The sequence below is a fragment of the Scyliorhinus canicula genome, chromosome 6, assembly GCF_902713615.1.
Source record: "Scyliorhinus canicula chromosome 6, sScyCan1.1, whole genome shotgun sequence".
Lineage (NCBI taxonomy): Eukaryota > Metazoa > Chordata > Chondrichthyes > Carcharhiniformes > Scyliorhinidae > Scyliorhinus > Scyliorhinus canicula.
The window spans coordinates 39,405,827-39,425,028 of NC_052151.1; the positions used below are offsets into that span (position 1 = coordinate 39,405,827).

Sequence of the window (19,202 nt, forward strand, 5' to 3'; positions counted from 1 at the left end):
TGCGCGGATCAGCTAGCGAGGGTATTTGCAGACATCTTCAACCTCTCTTTACAACAACCTGAGGCCCCTATCTGCTTCAAGAAGACGACCATCATCCCTGTACCAAACAAAGTCAAGCAGCGTGCCTTAATGACTATCGTCCAGTGTCTCTGACATCCATCACCATGAAGTGCTTCAAAAGGTTAGTCATGGCACGAATCAACTCCAGCCTACCAGGTCCACTTGATCCACTACAGTTCGCCTACCGCTGCAACAGGTCCACAGCAGACGCCATCTCCATGGCCCTGTATTCTACCCTGGAACACCTAGATAACAAAGACACATATGTCAGACTCCTATTTATCGACTACAGCTCGATTCAACACCATCATCCCTACGAAACTCATCTCCAAACTGCGTGGCCTTGGCTTCTCTCTCTGCGACTGGATCCTGAACTTCCTAACCCACAGGCCACAATCAGTAAAGATAGGCAACAACACCTCCTCCACGATCATCCTCAACACCGGTGCCCCACAAGGCTGTGTCCTCAGCCCCCTACTATACTCCTTATACACCTATGACTGTGTGGCCAAATTCCCCTCCAACCCGATTTTCTAATTTTCTGATGACACCACCGTAGTGGGTGGGATTTCAAACAATGACGAGACAGAGTACAGGAATGAGATAGAGAATCTGGTGAACTGGTGTGACGACCATAATCTCTCCCTCAATGTCAACAAAACAAAGGAGATTGTCATCGACTTCAGGAAGCGTAGTGGAGAACATGCCCCTGTCTACATCAATGGGAACGAGTAGAAAGGGTCGAAAGCTTCAAGTTTTTAGGTGTACAGATCACCAACAGCCTGGCCTTGTCCCCCCATGCCATCACTGTAGTTAAGAAAGCCAACCGACAACTCTACTTTCTCAGAAGACTAAGGCGTCAGCTACGACCCTCACCAACGTCTACAGATGCACCATAGAAAACATTCTTTCTGGTTGTATCACAGCTTGGTATGGAGCCTGCTCTGCCCAGGACTGCAGGAAACTACAAAAGGTCGTGAATGTAGCTCAGTCCATCATGCACACCAGCCTCCCATCCATTATAATTCCTGCTGCCTCAGAAATGCAGCCAGCATAATTAAGGACCCCACGCATCCTGGACATACTCTCTTCCACCTTCTTCCGTCAGGAAAAAGATACCAAAGTTTGAGGTCACGTACCAACCGACTCAAGAACAGCTTCTTCCCTACTCGCCATCAGACTTTTGAATGGACCTACCTCGTATTCAGTTGGATCTTTTCTCTACACCTTGCTATAACTGTAACTTTATATTCTGCAGTCTTTCCTTATGTACGGTATACATTGTTTGTACAGCTTGCAAGAAACAATACTTTTCACTGTACACTAATACATGTGACAATAATAAATCAAAAGAACAGCAAAAGAATGACTAAAAGATTAATAAGCAGAGAGAAAGCAAGCTAGAAATATAAATACAGATCATAAGAGCTAACAGTTTTTATGTTTATTGAAAATATTTTATTATAAAGAAATTAATATAAAACAATTAACTCAAGTTACAATAGCAAAAGAACATAAGAAACAATCAAAAACATAAATTAATTTAACACCCCCTCCCCAACATGAAACTAGACCCCTTGACAACTGACGGTGACTAGCTCTTTACAAAAGGAAATGAATGGCTGCCATCTTAGGTGGAACCCTTCTACCGACCACCTAATGGTGTATTTAACCCTCTCCAAATGCAAGAACGACCTGAGGTCACCGAACCAAGCCGACACACTGGGCAAAGTAGGAGACCTCCACCCAAGCAGAACTCATCTCTGGGCTATTAACGTGGCAAAGAACATCCACCTTCACCCATCTGCAGCAGCAGCGAGTCTGTAACCCCGAAAATGACTGTGAGCAGACATGGCTCCAGATTAAGCATCTCTGACAGGGTGTTGAAGAAAGGAAGAGACCCAAAAGCTTACTAACATGGGACAAGACCAAAACATACGTGTGGTTAGCCAGTCCCCGAGAACAATGCTCACACCTATATTTCACCTGAGAGAAAAATCCGCTCACCCTCACTTTGGTCAGATGTACCCTGTGCCCACCTTGAACTGAGCACAAGAGGACTTGGAGTTGAGGCTGTGAAGAGCCTCACTTCATACCTCATCATCCAGAATAGGACCCAATTTCACCCTCCCATTTCACCTTTACCTCATTCAACAGAGCCGAATCCACTGATAGGATCTGGCCGCATATGCACAAAATAATCCCCCCCATCATTTCCGGCCAAAAACAAAATGCTCTTCAACTGGGAGGAGGGTGGTGCCAAGGAGAAAGGACAAATCTGAAAGTATCTAAACAGATTGTAACCAAGGAATTGAAATTTCTCCGACAGCTCCTTAAAAATGGCAAACCTTTCCTCCACGAACAAGTCCCCAAACCGCTCCAAGCTCTAACCTTTCCAGGACCTAAACGCCGGTGTCCAAACCCGCTGGCAATAAGAGGTGATTATTGCATCGAGGGGCCAGAAAAGACATGGAACTAAGTTTTAAATGTTGTCTGAACTGCTTCCAGATCGTCAGGGTGGACACCACTACTGGATTTGAGTAAAATCTTGCTGGAAGGAACAGCATCAATGCGGTAATTAATGCACGAAGGCCAGAACCCTTACAGGAACTCGCCTCCATTTGCCCCCATATGGAACCCGGATCATTAAACCGTCCAGTACCTTCACAATTTTGACTGCCCAATAGTAAAATAATAAATTGTGTAAAGCCAAGCCTCCTGACTGCCTATCTTTCTGGAGGAATACACTGCAGATCCTTGGGGTCTTACCTGCCCAAATAAATGAGGACACTAATTTATTAATTTTGACAAAGAAGGATTTGGAGAGAAAAGTGACGAGACATTGAAAAAGAACTAAAAATCTCGGGAGTACATTAATCTTAATAGACTGGACACTGCCCTCCAAGACAGGCGGAGGTTATTCCACTTCAGATTTGACCTCATTAACCAGACTAGTACAATTTAATTGATGAAGGGAGGCCAAATTGTGGGTCACCTGGATTCCCAGATAACAAAAGCTAGATCGGGCAAGGCGAAAAGGTAACATCCCCAGATTGGCTACCCTCCCTGGGGGTTAACCGGGAAGTATTCACTCTCATCCAAATTCAACTTACACTCAGAGAAGGAGCCAAAGCTCCCAAGCAGCTCCATTATCGCATCCATAGTGGATACTGAGTCTGTAATATAAAGAAAGTCATCCACGTACAAGGACACCCTATGCTCCATCCCGCCCCAATTTATCCCCCTCCACTTACTGGAATATCTCAGCGCTATGGCAAGCGGCTCTATTGCCAGAGCAAACAGGAGCAGAGATGGATATCCCTGCCTCGTGCCCCAATTTAGCAGCAAGTAGCCCACATTTAAAGATTCATGCGAACATTAACACTGGGGCCCTACAAAATAAACAAATTCAAAATATAAACTTTTGCCCAAATCCAGACCTCCCAAGAATTACAAAGAGACACCCCACTCCACCCTTTCAAACGCCTTTCAGCGTCTAAGGAAACAAGCACCTCCGGTTCGCACTCCGAAGAGGGGGAAAAGAAGACAACATTTAATTGACGACGTAAATTGGACCACAATTGTCCACCCTTGATGAAACCTGACTGGCCTAGCTGGTGAGCTAAGAGGTGACTGGCCTTCTCCCAATGTTCATAAAATACACCCCTTGAACGTGGCAGCTGGCCCACAACCTTATCCGTTGATAATAATTCAAATTGACACTGCTGCCTCCCAGCATTAGGGATCTGGGTTCAATTCCAGCCTTGGGCGATTGGCTGTTTGCACATTCTCCCAGTGTCTGCGCGAGTTGCCTCCGTGTGCGCCAGTTTCCTCCCAGTTCAAAGATGTGCAGGTTAGATAGATTGGACATGCCAAATTTCCCCTTAGTTGTTCAAAGATCTGTAGGTTAGATGGCATTACGGGGATAGGGCAGGGGAGTGGGCCTAGTTAGGGTACTCTTACAGAAGGTCGGTGCAGACTCGCAAGGTTGAATGGCCTCCTTCTGCATTGTAGAGACAGAAATTTTATGAATTGCGTTTGGAGCTTTTTCCTACTTGCCATACTCCAGGGTTGGGGCGAGAGTACTGATGATCCACCTCAAGGATGGAGTCCAGCTGCCTTTGCCACTCTGCCCTCGCAGTCCTTTCCGTGTGCACTTTGTCAGAAATTATCTCCCGATACCCACCTTAAGGCTTCCCACAGTCTAGAAGGGGAAATAGACTCATTTTTACTCAATTTAATATATTCCCCAATGGTAGTGGATACGCGTCCACAAAATCTCTTGTCTGCTAAGAATGCCATATCCTATCGCAATGGCGGACGCTGGGAGGGACCTGACTCTAGTGCCAAATCAACAAAACGTGGGGCATAGTCTGAAATCACAATCACCAAGTAACCCGTCCCTTCCACCAAAGGGAGGCAAGATCTACCCACCACACAAACGTCGATATGCAACTATACCTGGTGCAAAAAACATCACAGATCTGACCCCTCCCCCCAAGCTGCTCCATTACAACCAACGACACCTTGGCCATTCCTGATGGAGTCAGAGGTTTGGACTTGGACCGATCCATCAAGGGGTTCAGAACACAGTTTAAGCCACCCCCCCCCCCCCCCAAAAGTAAGCTGATTCAAATATAAATTAGGGATGGGAGGCTTGAAGCTTGTTAATAAAGTCAGTATCATCCCAGTTTGGAGCATAGACAATAACCAAGAGGTGCCTGCCAAAGACCTACGACCTACCATCGGGGTCAGCCAAGATCTTAGCGGCAGAAAATTGAAGCCTTTAAAATTGATGCACCCTGGGCCCTACTAAAGCCCAAATGAAAAACTTGTCCCAGCCCCGCCCCCTTCCACAAGCATGTCTGGTCTCTGACCCACAAATGCGTCGCTTGCATAAATACCACATTGGCATTTAAACTTTCATGGTGAGCAAATACCCTCGGCCTCTTCACTGGGCCATTCAATCCTGACATTCCAGGTGATCAACAAATTAGGGGACCACCACCAACCCCACCCCGCCAGTCAGCCATTTCCACCAAGAAGGATTATCCAGCAGTTACATCAAAAGTACAGCAACCAGGCCACAAGATGGCCGTTAAAGTCACAAACAAGATTAAACAAAGAGCTCTGCAGTTAACATCAGCAAACTATCCCTACCCCCTTCCCTGCTGCCCTCAGAAACAACTATAGCCAAACATACATACAGAAAACAGCATGGCGAATATAAACCACTAAACTTACTTCTAATAAATCTAACGCAAACAAAACAAAAACACTCAGCCCATTATCTAAAATAGAACTAATATAATGAGCTGCAGTCACCCCCTCAGCAACGCTCCCATTAGCAAACTCTTCGGCTATCAGGGCAGCTCCCACCAAAATGAAGGAAAATGCTTGCAGAAAAAAGACACAAAGTAGTATAACCCCATACAACATAGTACTCCAACAGAGAGCTATAGATTTCCACAACAATTTGAACTAATACAGGACAAATCCACATAAAATTAATCCCCCTACCCAAGCCCAACTTGTAAATCATTCGACCCAACCGAGAACTGAACAAAATGCAAACATGAACAAGGAACCCCAACAATTCCACATACCAACATGCTCATCCCCAATATCCAAAAACTTCACTCATACCCCACCCAGCCTATGCTTCTTTAGAAAGGAATCCACCGCATCCTGCACAAAAAAAAATGTATTTTCCTCAAAGTCACTCTTAGCCGCACCGGGTACACCACCCCAAACAGACTCCGCTTTTATACAGGACGCTGTCCGCTTCTTTGCCAGCTCCGCTCCAACATCCTGATAAAACATGATGGTGTGGCCTTCCCATTTGTAATTGCAGTTCTTTCTTGCCTATCTCAGGATCCGCTCTTTTTCTTGGAAGCTGTGAAACTTCACGATTACTGCTCGCGGTGGTTCGCTGGGGCGAGGATTCTGTTGAAGAGTTCGGTGGGCTTGGTCCAACTTGGGAGGGGACATGTGTCTACCCTTCCCCACCATCTTTGCAAAATACTCTGTGGGTGTTGGGCCTTCCATCCCCTCTGGCGACCCCACAATTTGGATATTTTGTCCTGGAACCATTCTCCAATCATTCACTTTGACCTTCAGCGCTTTATTCGCATCAGCCAGAGACATCTCTGCTTCCAGAGAGGCAATCTGGTCGCTTTGCCTTGAAAGGACCACCTCCATGTCTTGTATCCTGTCACCATGCACCTTTACCGTTTCGTTGGTCCTCTCCAATGCCAAATGAATAGGAGCCAAGGCCTCTTCCTCTTATTGATTTTAATTTGCCAAAACTCCCTAGATTCTGGAATGGTCCCATCAGATTGGAGAATAGTGAATGTGACTCTTCTATTCAAGAAAGAAGAGACACAAAAGCAGGAATCTACAGACAAGTTAGCTTAACATCTGTCATAGGGAAATTTCTAGAATCTATTAAGGAGGTTATAGCGGGGTACTTAGAAAATCTCAAAACAATCAGGTCAGTCAATATAGGATAAAAGGGAACCTGTGGATGCGAGGTATATTTAGATTCTAGAAGGCATTTGGCAAGGTGCCATATGAAAAGTAACTGCAAAATAAGAGCTCATGGCATAGGGGGCAATTTATTTACATGGATAAAAGATTGGTTGACTAACAGGAAACAGATTAGGCATAAATGGGTCATTTTTAGGTTGGCAAGTGATGGGTGGAATGCCACAGAGATCAGTGCTGGGCCTCAATATTTACAATTTATATCAGTTGTGGCGGCACGTTAGCACCATGGCTTCACAGATCCAGGGTCCCAGGTCCGATTCCCGGCTTGGGTGAGTGTGTAGTCTGCACATTCTCCCCATGTCTGCATGGTTTCCTCCGGGTGCTCCGGTTTCCTCCCACAGTCCAAAGATGTTCAGATTAGGTGGATTGGCAATGCTAAATTGCCCTTAGCGTCCAAAAAAGCTTAGATAGGTTTACTGGGATAGGGTGGAGGTGTGGGCTTAAATAGGGTGCTCTTTCTAAGGGCCGGTGCAGACTCGATGGGCCAAGAGGCCTCCTTCTGTACTGTAAATTCTATGATCTATGACTTGGTTGAGGGACCAAGTGTATAGTTGCTAAACCTGCTGATATAGGTAGGAAAGTAGGTTGTAAAGAGGATACAAGGAGTCTGCAAGGGACATGGATAGGTTGTGAGTGAGTAAAAATTTGGCAGGTGCAGTATAATGTGGGGAAAATGTACAGTTGATAATTTTGGCTGGAAAAATAGAAATACTGAATATCATTTAAATACTGCAGCAGAGGGGGATCTGGATATCCTCGTGCAAGTTAGCATTCAGGTACAGCAAGTTATTAGGACTGTAAATGGAATGTTGGCCTTTATTGCAAAGGGGATGGATTATGAAAGTCTTGCTACTACTGTACAAAACGGGGGCTGGTTTAGCACACTGGGCTAAATCGCTGGCTTTGAAAGTAGACCAAGGTATGCCAGCAGCACGGTTCAATTTCCATACCAGCCTCTCTGAACAGGCGCCGGTATGTGGCAACTAGGGGCTTTTCACAGTAACTTCATTTGAAGCCCACTTGTGACAATAAGCGATTGTCATTTCATTCATTCTCAACATTGGTGATACCATACCTAGAGTACTGTGTACATTTTTGGTCACCTTGAAGAGGGACATACTTGCATTGGAAGCGGTTCAGAGAAAGTTCACTACATGGATTCCCGGGATGAGGGGTTTGTTTGATGAGGAAAGGTTGAGCAGATTGGGTATTTTCTCAATGGTGTTCAGCCCAATTGGCCTACTCCTACTCCTAGCTCGTATGTTCTTACATATGAATGAGAGATCTTACTGAACATAAGGTTTGACAGGGTTGATGATGGAATTTCTCCTCTTGGGGTACAGTTTCAAAATAAGGAGTCTCCCATTTAACACAGAGATACGGTGGAATTTCGTCTCTCAGAGGGTCACTAGTCCGTTGAATTTTCTACCCCAAGGAGTCGTGGAGGCTGGGGGTCAGCGAGTTAGACATATTTTTGTTTGAGAAGGGAGATTAGAGTTACGGGGACAGGCAGGAAAGTGGAGTTAAGGCAACGATCAGATCAATAGTAGTCTTGCTGAATGGCAGAACAGACGCGATGGGCCGAATGGCCTGTTCCTCAGAAGGGTTGGTTTAGCTCAGTGGGCTAGATAGCTGGTTTGGAATGCAGAACAAGGCTTGCAGCGCGGGTTCAATTCCCGTACCAGCTTACTCGAACAGGCGCCGGAATGTGGCGACTAAGGGTTTTTCACAGTAACTTCTTCCGATCACTGGATCTCTCTAAAACAGAACAAACCCGAAGTCAATCTGTTGAGGACTCAAGTGTGAGGACTCAAAATGTATGCCATCGGGTCTCACTGTACCAATGTGTGCCAATTTCAGATCACTGACAGCACAAGGGGTGTCACTTGAAAACAGTTGTTAAATCCTAGTCAAATCACAGAATACGACAGTGCGGAAGAGGCTCTTCCGCCCATCAAGTCTGCACTGACGCATGAAAATGTTAAAGCATCAGCTGGACAAAATAAGTGGTGTATATTACTAAATATACATCAATATCAGCCAGTAGTACAGAGTGTATTTTAATGCAGGACAGCAGTTGTCACCTCGAGAGAGAATGCAGTAAGCGCAAGGATGTAAAATTGTGCCGAAAGAGGCAAATCAATTTGCTACAACTCATAATCCTGGCATACATTTTATAATGTAAAGCTGCAATAACTATGTGAAATACATGACAATTTATTTTAAATGGCTATGACCATTAATTGATCAGAAAACCAAGCTCTCCTTACCACATCTAGACAGGCTGAGTGTACAGCTAAATAATTAAAATCAATCCACACGCAAATATAACATTTTGATGTATAAATTTTAACCTGTGCCAATAATAATTTGAGGAATGAAAGATGAAAAACAACAAGTTTATTAATTTTGTTCCTATACATCATTATTGGACTTTAAATAAAGAAGTCTTTATTTACTTCAGCTTTGGTCTGTGTTACGTTGACTTTTAGACACTCTTGTTCTAGGATTTCCAGTTTTTCAAGCTTTGATTGCAGCTCTGCAGGATTCCACTGCCTATCCATCTGTAATGAGGCCTATGGATCAAAGCATATCATTTACTACAAGATAAATATCATGGAAAAATGGGTAATAAAAAGATTGTGGTCAAATATTCTCCTTCCACCTCTTACTGATGGAGGGATAATTTTTAATAGATAACTGCGAGAGAAGACCAAGTAATATCAATTTGCAGTAATACAGTTTGTAAGCATATGGCAATTTAAAACACATGCCAAATCCATAGTCAATCTCAGTCAAAGATTTTCCTGATGAAAGACAGTTCTCAAAGAAAACTGTACAAGGCTCCAAAGACGTCTAAAACATTATGAAGTTTTTGATAGAAATTGAATGAATAAGAGTGGACAATTATCTGATGCAGAGATGATTGGAAAACAAAGGTAGTTTTAAGGGATTTATGTTTGTATTGGAAATATTAGAAGTAAGGGTATAATTATAAGTGGGTATGTTTCTGTGCATGGAAGGGTAAAACCAATAGTTAGATTCATGCTGGATAAAGATGTATGTGTGGGGGTTGGTTTCAGTTCCTACTGTGTTTCTATTGTGCTTAGAGATGGTTACAGCATGAATTAGTTCTTAGTTTAGTGGAAATTGATTGTAGTTGGAGAGAGAACACTAGGGAGCAAACATCTTTCAACTCTGCCATAAGAAATTCTGGGCGGGGGGGACTTCCAGTGAGGGGGATGTGCTGAGCAGTTGCACATCAGGTGGTTCTCCTCCACAGTATAATCAAATAGAACATAGAACATACAGTGCACAAGGAGGCCATTCGGCCCATCAAGTCTGCACCGACCCACTTAAGCCCTCACTTCCACCCTATCCCCGTAACCCAACAACTCCTCCTAACCTTTTTGGTTACTAAGGGCAATTTATCATGGACAAACTACCTAACCTGCATTCTTTGGACTGTGGGAGGAAACCGGAGCACCCAGGAGGAAACCCACGCAGACATGGGGAGAACGTGCAGACTCCGCACAGACAGTGACCCAGCGGGGAATCAAACCCGGCTCCCCCCCCCCCCCCCCCCCCCAGTTCCGCCTGATGTTCCTGACAATTAATTGACGGCAATGAGAGAGGCAATTAAAGTGAGATCCAGGTGGAAGTGACGGAGGCACTGGTCGTCATGCAGACGGTGATAGATGAAATGAGGCAGAAACTGGAAGCGCAGGGGAAGATGATCCTAAAGCCTGAAAAGACGTCGACGGACCGGATCGATAGGATTGTTGCTCTGGAGGCCGAAATAAAAAGGACAGTGGCGACCCAGGGGAAGTTGAGGATCAGGAGAATCGGTCCTGGGCACCAGAGTATCTTGGAATATCCGGATCGTGGTCTGCCAGAGGGGATCGAGGGCAGGGACCCAACAGGCTGTGTGGCTCAGAAGCTGGGAAACTTGGGAGGGACAGATTCCCCTAAGCCACCGGAGACGATAGGGCACACAGGTCATTCCGACCGAAGCCCAAGGCGGGGGAACAGCCAAGGGCAATAATCGCCAAATTACACAGATACCAGGATGGGGAGAAGAATTCTGCGGTGGGCAAGGCAGACGAAAGCGAGCAGCTGGGAAGGACATAGAATACGAGTGTACCCGGACATTGGGGCAGGCCTGGCAAAGCACAGGGCCGAGTTCAACCTGGCAAAATCAGCCCTGTATAAAAGTGGAGTAAAATTTGGAATGCTATTCCCATCCAGGCTCTGGGTTACATTCCAAAACAAGCAACACTATTTCAACACCCAGGCAGAGGCAAACGACTTTATGCGGACAAATGGCCCTGGAAGAAGGGGCAGAACAAGACAGTGTTAAAGATGAAGCAGAGAAAGAAAAGAGAAACCAACGGTGATGGACTTGAACAATATTTGCGTGGGACAGTACTGCTTCGCTTTGAGCAAAAAGACCAGATCACAGGAAAGGGCGAGGGCAACAGAGCACAGGAGAGGGTGAAGAGGAGACAAAGGGAACAGCTATCAATCGGGCAAAGGAAAGGGGAAAGATTAGCCCAGGAGGGGGCTACCACACTCGCGGGGAAAGCTAGCAGTAGGAAAGCATGAAAGCAAGGGGAGCCGCACCTTCCGGCAGGGAGGCGGACTGGGTAGCCCAACCAAAAAGGTTAACCAAGCATTTGAGGTCTTTTATTGGGGACTGAACACCTCAAGCCTGCCCCCCCAATGGGGATTCGGGATGAAAAGGTCCCTCAAAGGACTGGACATGCCAGTCATGTGGGACGATAGACGGATGGAGCTGGGAAGCACCAATAGTACTGGGGTGAAGTCACGGAGAGTATCAACTCCATGCAATCGGGGGCAGGGCGCCGGGACCCGGATGGTTCCAGACAGAAATTCGCACCAGTTTCTTGTCCCCCCCATCTATGGGAGATGTTCGCAGACTCGCTAGCAAGGGGGACCGTGCTCCTACTCTAACTTAGGCCATCATATTGCTGATACCAAAAAAATACAAAGAAACGATGGAATGCCGCTGAACGTTTTTGCGAAAATACTCACGAAAGTCCTGGCCAAGTGTCTAAAGGACTGCGTACCAGAAGTGTCACAGAGGACCACACAGGCTTTGTCAAGGATAGACAGCTAACTGTGAACATCAGACGACTGCCAAATGTGATACTGACCCCATCCGAGGATAGAACACCAGAGGTTATCGTCCCCTGGATGCAGAAAAGGCCTTCGACAGAGTCGAATGGAAGTAGATCATTGAGGTACTGTAGCGGTAGGGCTGGGGACAGGGTTCACCTCTGTGGTGAAACTACTGTACACCGTCCCCAAGGCGAGTATTCGGACCAACACAACAGCCTCCGAATACCGGTTCCATAGAGGCACCAGGCAGGGATGCCCGCTGTCTCCGCTCCTGTTCACCCTGGCAAATGAACTCCTGGCGATCGCCCTGCGAGATGCAAGAGGTTGGAAGGTTGGCCAAAGAGGGAGGCAGAGAGCACAGAGTCTCACTCTAATATAATAATCTTATTGTCACAGGTAGGCTCACATTAACACAGTAATGAAGTTACTGTGAAAAGCCCCTAGTCGCCACATTCTGGCATCTGTTCAGGTACACAGAGGGAGAATTCAGAATGTCCAATTCACCTAACAGCACGTCTTTCGGGACTTGTGGGAGGAAACCGGAAAACCCAGAGGAAACCCACGCAGATATGGGGAGAATGTGCAGACTCCGCACAGGCAATGACCCAAGCCGGGAATCGAACTTGGGGCCTTGGCGCTGTGAAGCAACTATGTTAACCACTGTGGTACCGTGTGGTCCTTGTACTACTTGTCGTCCTATTCAGATGATCTGCTCCTCTACATCTCAGACCTGCAGAATGGCTTGAAGGAAATCATGAAGCTCGTGGAAGAGTACGGGGCCTTCTCAGGCTACAAACTCAACCTGGGCAAAAGTGAAGTTTTCCCGGTGAACCCGAACAGGGGAGGGTCAGAGCTGGAAGGTCTATCATTTAAAATAGCTCGAAACAAATTCCGCTACTTGGGGATCCAGATAGCTCATGACTGGACATGGATCCACAGGTGGAATATGACCAGTCTGGCGGGGAAGTTAAAAAGAACCTACAGAAATGGGATGCGAGCGGCATGTGGCACAGTGGTTAGCATTGCTGCCTACGGCGCTGAGGACCCAGGTTCGAATCCCAGCCCTGGGTCACTGTCCGTGTGGAGTTTGCACATTCTCCCCATGACTGTGTGGGTTTTACTCCCACAACCCAAAGATGTGCAGGTTAGGTGGTTTGGCCATGCTAAATTGCCCCTTAAATCGGGAAAAAATAATAATTGGGTACTCTAAATTCATTAAAAACAAGAAATGGGATGCGCTCCCGCTTTCCCTATCGGGAGGGTGCAGACGATCAAGATGAACAAGGTTCATCTACCTATTTAGATACATACTGATCTTCATCCCCAAGGCCCTTTCCCAAAGATCAAAGACATGCAGAGGAGAAGAAGCATGGGCAGCCTGACCCTTCCAAACTTGCAAAACTACCACTGGGTAGCCACAGCCAAGAGGGCGAGGGGATGGGTAAGGGAACCAAGCACAGAATGAGTTAGCCCTCCTGCCACAGGAACAGCCCGTGCCACGACAGCGCTCCCATCGCCGCCGACAAAACATACATCCAGCCAGTGGTAGTAGCAATGCTAAGAACTTGGAACCAGATGAGACAACACTTTGACTTATCCGAGGTGTCTGCGGCAATCAAAGGTTCCCAGCAGCCATGCCAGACGGCACCTTTAAGAGGTGGAAGACAGGGCGGGGGGGACGGGGGGGACACACTAGCAATTAGGGACTTCTACACAGAGGACAGACTTTCAACCTCAGAAGAGCTGACAGAGAGACTGGAACTATCGAACGGACAGGAACTCCGACATTTACAAGTCAAAAACTTTCTCCGCAAGGAGACGGCGAGGAACCCTAGGGCCTCGAGAGACACAATGTTGGAGGAGCTACTGGATATGGATAGTATGGAAAAATGGAACTGCGGGACATATACGGACGACGTTTAGAAAGAAAGAGAGCACCACTGGATTGAGCAAGACAGAAATGGGAGGACGAACGAGGGATGGAAGTAGGGTGGGGACTCTGGAGCGAAGCACTAAGTAGGACCAACTCCACATCGTCCTGCGCAAGGCTAGCCTCATGCAGTTTAAAGTGGTGCACAGAACCCAAACCCGAATGAGCAGGTCCTTCCCGGGGTGGAGGGCAAATGCAAACGGTGCCAGGGAAGCCTGGCCAACCACGCCCACATGTTCTGGGCATGCCCCAGGCTTGTCGGGTTCAGAACAGCCTTCTAGGCGTTGTCCAAGGTTGTGGGGGTGACAAGAATGGAGCCGTGCCCGAGTGGCAATCATCAGGGTATCAGACCAGCCAGACCTTCATCTGGGGAGAGGGCTGACGCCCTTGCGTTAAAAAAAATGCTTTAGTGGCAATCAGCAGCACCACCACAACTACAGACTGGCTGGCAGACCTGTCGGAATTTCTCCATCTGGAGAAGATCAAATACACCATCCGATGGCTTCCACAAAGTGTAGGGGCAATTCACCAGTCAGTTCCAAAACCTGTTTGAAGCCAATAACGGATAGAAATGAAGGGGGGAGGGCAGGGGGGGTCAATAGGAACCACCAGGGCCACACAAAGCAGACAGGAACAGGGGTGGGGGTTTGAGGGTGGAAAACGGACAACGAGAGAGGAACCGAAGGAAAAACCAGGAGGTTACCCAGTGAGGGACCGAAGCGAAGAACAAAATGAATGATAAATAATATCAGCGGCAGAGGAAAGGGCCTAAGACAGAGCCCGAATAGCAAAAAGGGGTTGGGAGGGAACGGAGAGGGAGTGCCAAAAAAGGAAAGCCATGTAAATTGTAAATGATAACCATCCAAGCGTGGAGACCTGGATCAATGACATGGCGGGCTTCATTAAGCTTGAGAAGGTTAAATTCGCCCTGAGAGGATCGGTGCAAGGGTTCTTTAAACGGTGGCAACCTTTCCTCGACTTTCTGGCTCAACGATAGGGTACTGGGACAGTAGCAGGAGCAACCCGGGGGGGTTGGGGGGAGAACGTTGATTATGTTGGCTTATTTTATTTAAATTTGATTTATTTAATTTTAATTTATGGTTAAGTTCTCTTGTGTTGGGGGGGGGGGGGGGGGGGGGGGGGGGAAGTGTGATACATGTGATGTTACGGTATGGGGGGGAATTGTGGGTGTTATGGGGCTGTTAGTTGCATATTACTGCTTGTTGCTATACTTGTTATTTTTATATTTTCTGTAAAAAATTCCAATAAAAATTATTTTTAAAAAAAGTAAATGATAACCATTTCAATCATCTGTAGAGTGTACAAATGTAAAATTCAATAAAAATATTTATTAACAAAAAAGACTGGAGAGGAAAAGGGAGCTGCAAAGAGGCAGGCTTCCTAAGGACCAGATACAATGCACATAACCAAGCAATTGGGACATAACAGAATGTCCGAAAAGACTGAAGAGAACAGAAACCAAGTAAGAAGTCTTACAACACCAGGTTAAAGTCCAACAGGTTTGTTTCAAACACGAGCTTTTGGAGCACTGCTCCTTCCTCAGGTTAACCTCGTTCACCTGAGGAAGGAGCAGTGCTCGAAAAGCTCGTGTTTGAAACAAACCTGTTGGACTTTAACCTGGTGTTGTAAGACTTCTTACTGTGCTCACCCCAGTCCAACGCCGGCATCTCCACATAAAAGAAACCAAGGTATTGTTCAGGAGAATTCAACGGGAAAAGTAAAGAGTGTTCCGAGTTAAAGAAACAGGTGCCGTAACCAAATTTAAAGTGGGAAAGCAGACTTCAGAGGTAAAAATCAATAGTTTGATGCCATCTTAATATCTGGAATTGATAGGTAATGCAATTGTGAACAGTTTGTACAACAGTCAAGTCAAGAAATCCTAATAGGGACATTGTAACTCCCATTGATACTGGATTCATTGTTAAAAGTGGGGTGGAAGCTTTGTTTAAAAGAGTAATGTGGAAAACCTGGATTGGATAAGAGAATGCAAACCACTGATGTGAAGCAGTCTTGTGACAATCATCTGGGTGGATTCCGAGGAGAAATCCACAGACACTAACTTGGGTTCAGAGTAGAGTGTGTGCTTTGGGCCAGCCATTCTGTGTTTAAAGGGACATTGTGTTAGTGAGACTGTTGTAGATGAAGATACATTTGTGGGGCAGCATGGTGGCACAGTGGTTAGCATTGCTGCCTATGGCGCTGAGGACCCGGTTCGAATCCCGGCCCTGAGTCACTGTCCATGTGGAGTTTGCACGTTCTCCCGTGTCTGCGTGGGTTTCACCACCACAACCCAAAAGATGTGCAGGGTAGGTGGATTGGCCACACTAAATTGCCCCTTAATTGGAAAAAATAATTGGGTACTCTAAATTTTAAAAAAAAAGATACATTTTGTAACCCATGTTAATCTTAAAATCTGTGGGCACTTGTTCAGCTAAGGGGGTAGTAAATTAGTATTGTATTGTAATCTAACGATCTCCTACAATGCAGAAGGAAACCATTCGACCCACTGTATCTGCACCGACCATCTGAAGGAGTACCCTACCTGGGCCCACTCCCTGCCCTATACCATAATCTAACCTGTACATCACTGGGCACTAACAGGCAATTTAGCATGACCAATGCACCTAACCTGTATATCTTTGGAATTAGGCTTAGATTGCTCCAGCAAAGGGTGGCACGATGGTGCAGTGGTTGGCACTGCTACCTGATGGTGCCGAGGCCCCGGGTATGATCCCGCCCCTGGGTCACTGTCCGTGTGGAGTTTGCATATTCTCCCATGTCTGCGTGGGTCTCACCCCCACAACCCAAAATGATGTGCAGTGTAGGTGGATTGGCCATGCTAAATCGCCCCTTAATTTGAAAGATAAATGAATTGGGTACTCTAAATTTAAAAAAAAAGATTGCTCGAACAAAGAGCTGGTATAGATATGACAAGGCAAAGTAACCTCATTTTGTGCTGTGGGAATCTACCCAAAGCTGGAACAAGTCTCTATACCATGATCTTTGAAGGTGGCAACACAAGTGGACAAGGTAGTCAAGAAAGCATACGGAATGCTTGCCTTCATTGGACGGGGCACTGAGTATAAAAACTGGCAAGTTATGCTATAGTTGTATAGAACCTCGGTAAGGCCTCACTTAGAATATGTGCATAACTCTGGTCCCCACACTACCAGAAGGATGTGGAAGCTTTGGAGAGGGTGCAAAGGAGGTTTACCAGGATGTTGCCTGGTCTGGAGGGCGTTAGCTACGTGGAAAGGTTGAATACACTCGGACTGCCATCGTGGGGAACGGGCCTGGGGGGTTCTGTGGGCACGTGGTGAGCCCAAGGAGAGCTATGGCTGACCGGTGCAGAGGGAGGGGAAAGACCCCCCAAATTCGGCTGGTCATTTGGAACAGGAGGGGGCTGAATGGACCGGTGAAGCGGTCCCGGGTCTTGGTGCATCTGAAGGGGCTGGGGTGGACGTGGCTATGCTCCAGGAGACGCACCTTAAGGTGGCGGAGCAGGTGAGGCTGAGAAGAGGCTGGGTTGGGCAGGTGTTCCACTCGGGGCTAGATGCGAAGAATCGAGGGGTGGCGATTTTAGTTGGCAAGAGCTTATCGTTTGTGGCGTGGCGGACAGTGGAGGTAGATACGTAATGGTGAGTGGTAGGCTTCAAGGGGAACGGGTGGTTCTGGTTAATGTGTACGCCCCCAACTGGGACGATGCGGGCTTCATGCGGCGAATGTGGAGCTGGATCCCGGACGGGGGGGGCTTGATGTTGGGAGGGGATTTTAATACTGTCTTGGATCCAGCTCTGGATCGTTCGAGGTCAAGGACGGGTAAGAGGCCGGCGGCGGCCTCAGTGCTGAGGGGGTTCATGGATCAGATGGGAGGGGTAGACCCTTGGAGGTTTTTGAGGCCGGGAGGTAGGGAGTTTTCCTTTTTTCCCATGTCCACAAGGCTTATTCCCGGATTGACTTTTTGTCCTCAGGGCACTAATCCGAGAGTGGTGGGGGCGGAGTATTCGGCGATAGTCTTATCTGACCACGCTCCGCATTCGGTGGACCTGGAGGAGGGGAAGGATCAGCGCCCGCTGTGGAGGTTAGAGGTGGGGCTGCTGGCAGAGGAAGAAGTATGTGGGTGGGTCCGTAGGGGTATAGAGGGGTATTTGGAAGCTAATGACGATGGGGAGCTGCAAGTTGGGATGGTCTGGGAAGCGCTGAAGGTGGTGGTTAGATGGGAGCTGATATCTATTCGGGCGCAGAGGGAGAGGGCGGAGAGGGTTGAGAGGGAGAGGTTGGTGGAAGAAATGGTAAGGGTGGACAGGAGGTACGGGTGTCCCAGAAGAGGGGCTTTTGAGGAAGCGTCGCAGTCTCCATGCGGAGTTCGATATACTGACCACCCGGAAGGCGGAGGCACAGTAGAGGAGGGCGCAGGGGGCGGTATACGAGTACGGGGAGAAGGCAAGTCGGATGCTGGCCCACCAGCTCCGGAAGCGGGAGGCAGCGAGAGAGATAGGGGGAGCCACAGATGCAGGAGGGAATCTGGTGCGGAGTAGTAGGGACATTAATGGGGTGTTCAGATCCTTTTACGAGGGGCTGTACCGGTCTGTGCCCCTAGGGAGGTGGGTGGGATGGACCGCTTTCTGGATAAGCTGGAGTTCGCAAGAGTGGAGGAGGAGCGGGTGGAGGGTCTGGGAGCCCAATCGAGTTGGAGGAGCTGATAGAGGCGCTGGGGAGCATGCAGTCCGGGAAAGCACGGGACCTGATGGGTTCCCGGTGAAGTTTTACAAGAAATTCTCAGATCTGCTGGGCCCGCTGCTTGTGAGGACCCTGAATGAGGCGAGGGCTGGGGGGGGGGGGGGGCTTTGCCCCGACGATGTCTAGAGCAATAATCTCACTGATCCTGAAGCGGGATAAGGACCCCCTCCAATGTGGGTCCTACAGGCTGATCTCGCTCTCAACGTGGACGCAAAGTTGTTGGCCAAGATACTGTCCAGAAGGGTGGAAGATGCGGTCGCGATGGTTATACACGAGGACCAAACGAGGTTTGTGAAGGGGAGGCAGCTGAATGTCAATGTGCGGTGGCTGCTTAATGTCATGATGATGGCGTCGGAGGATGGGGAGGCAGAAATAGTAGCATCGATGGATGTGGAGAAAGCCTTCGATAGAGTGGAGTGGAGCTACCTGTGGGAAGTGTTTTGGGTTGGTGAGGGATTCATTAGCTGGGTGAGGCTGCTGTATCGTGCCCCGGTAGCGAGCATGGTGACGAATGGGGGAGGAGGTCCCGGGGGACGAGGCAGAGGTGCCCCTTGTCTCCCTGCTCTTCGCGTTAGCGATTGAGCCCTTGGCCATGGCGCTGAGGGATTCGAAAACTGGAGGGGGATTGTGCGGGGGGGGGGGGGGGGGGGGGGGGACCCGATTGACGCTGTACACGGATGATTACTGTTGTACATTGCGGATCCGGCGGGGGGGATGCCAGAGGTGCTGAAGATTTGGGGAGTTTTCGGGCTATAAGCTC

The 19,202-nt window shown here is 47.8% G+C and overlaps 1 protein-coding gene across 1 annotated transcript in view; it reads right to left on the reverse strand.

Annotated features, from left to right (window-relative positions):
- Positions 1–19,202, reverse strand: part of cep57l1 (centrosomal protein 57, like 1) — an 87,112-nt gene that overhangs the window by 53,033 nt on the left and 14,877 nt on the right. Inside the window, 1 exon segment of the mRNA XM_038799200.1 lies at positions 9,069–9,185. Coding sequence (XP_038655128.1) covers positions 9,069–9,185 — 117 coding nt within the window.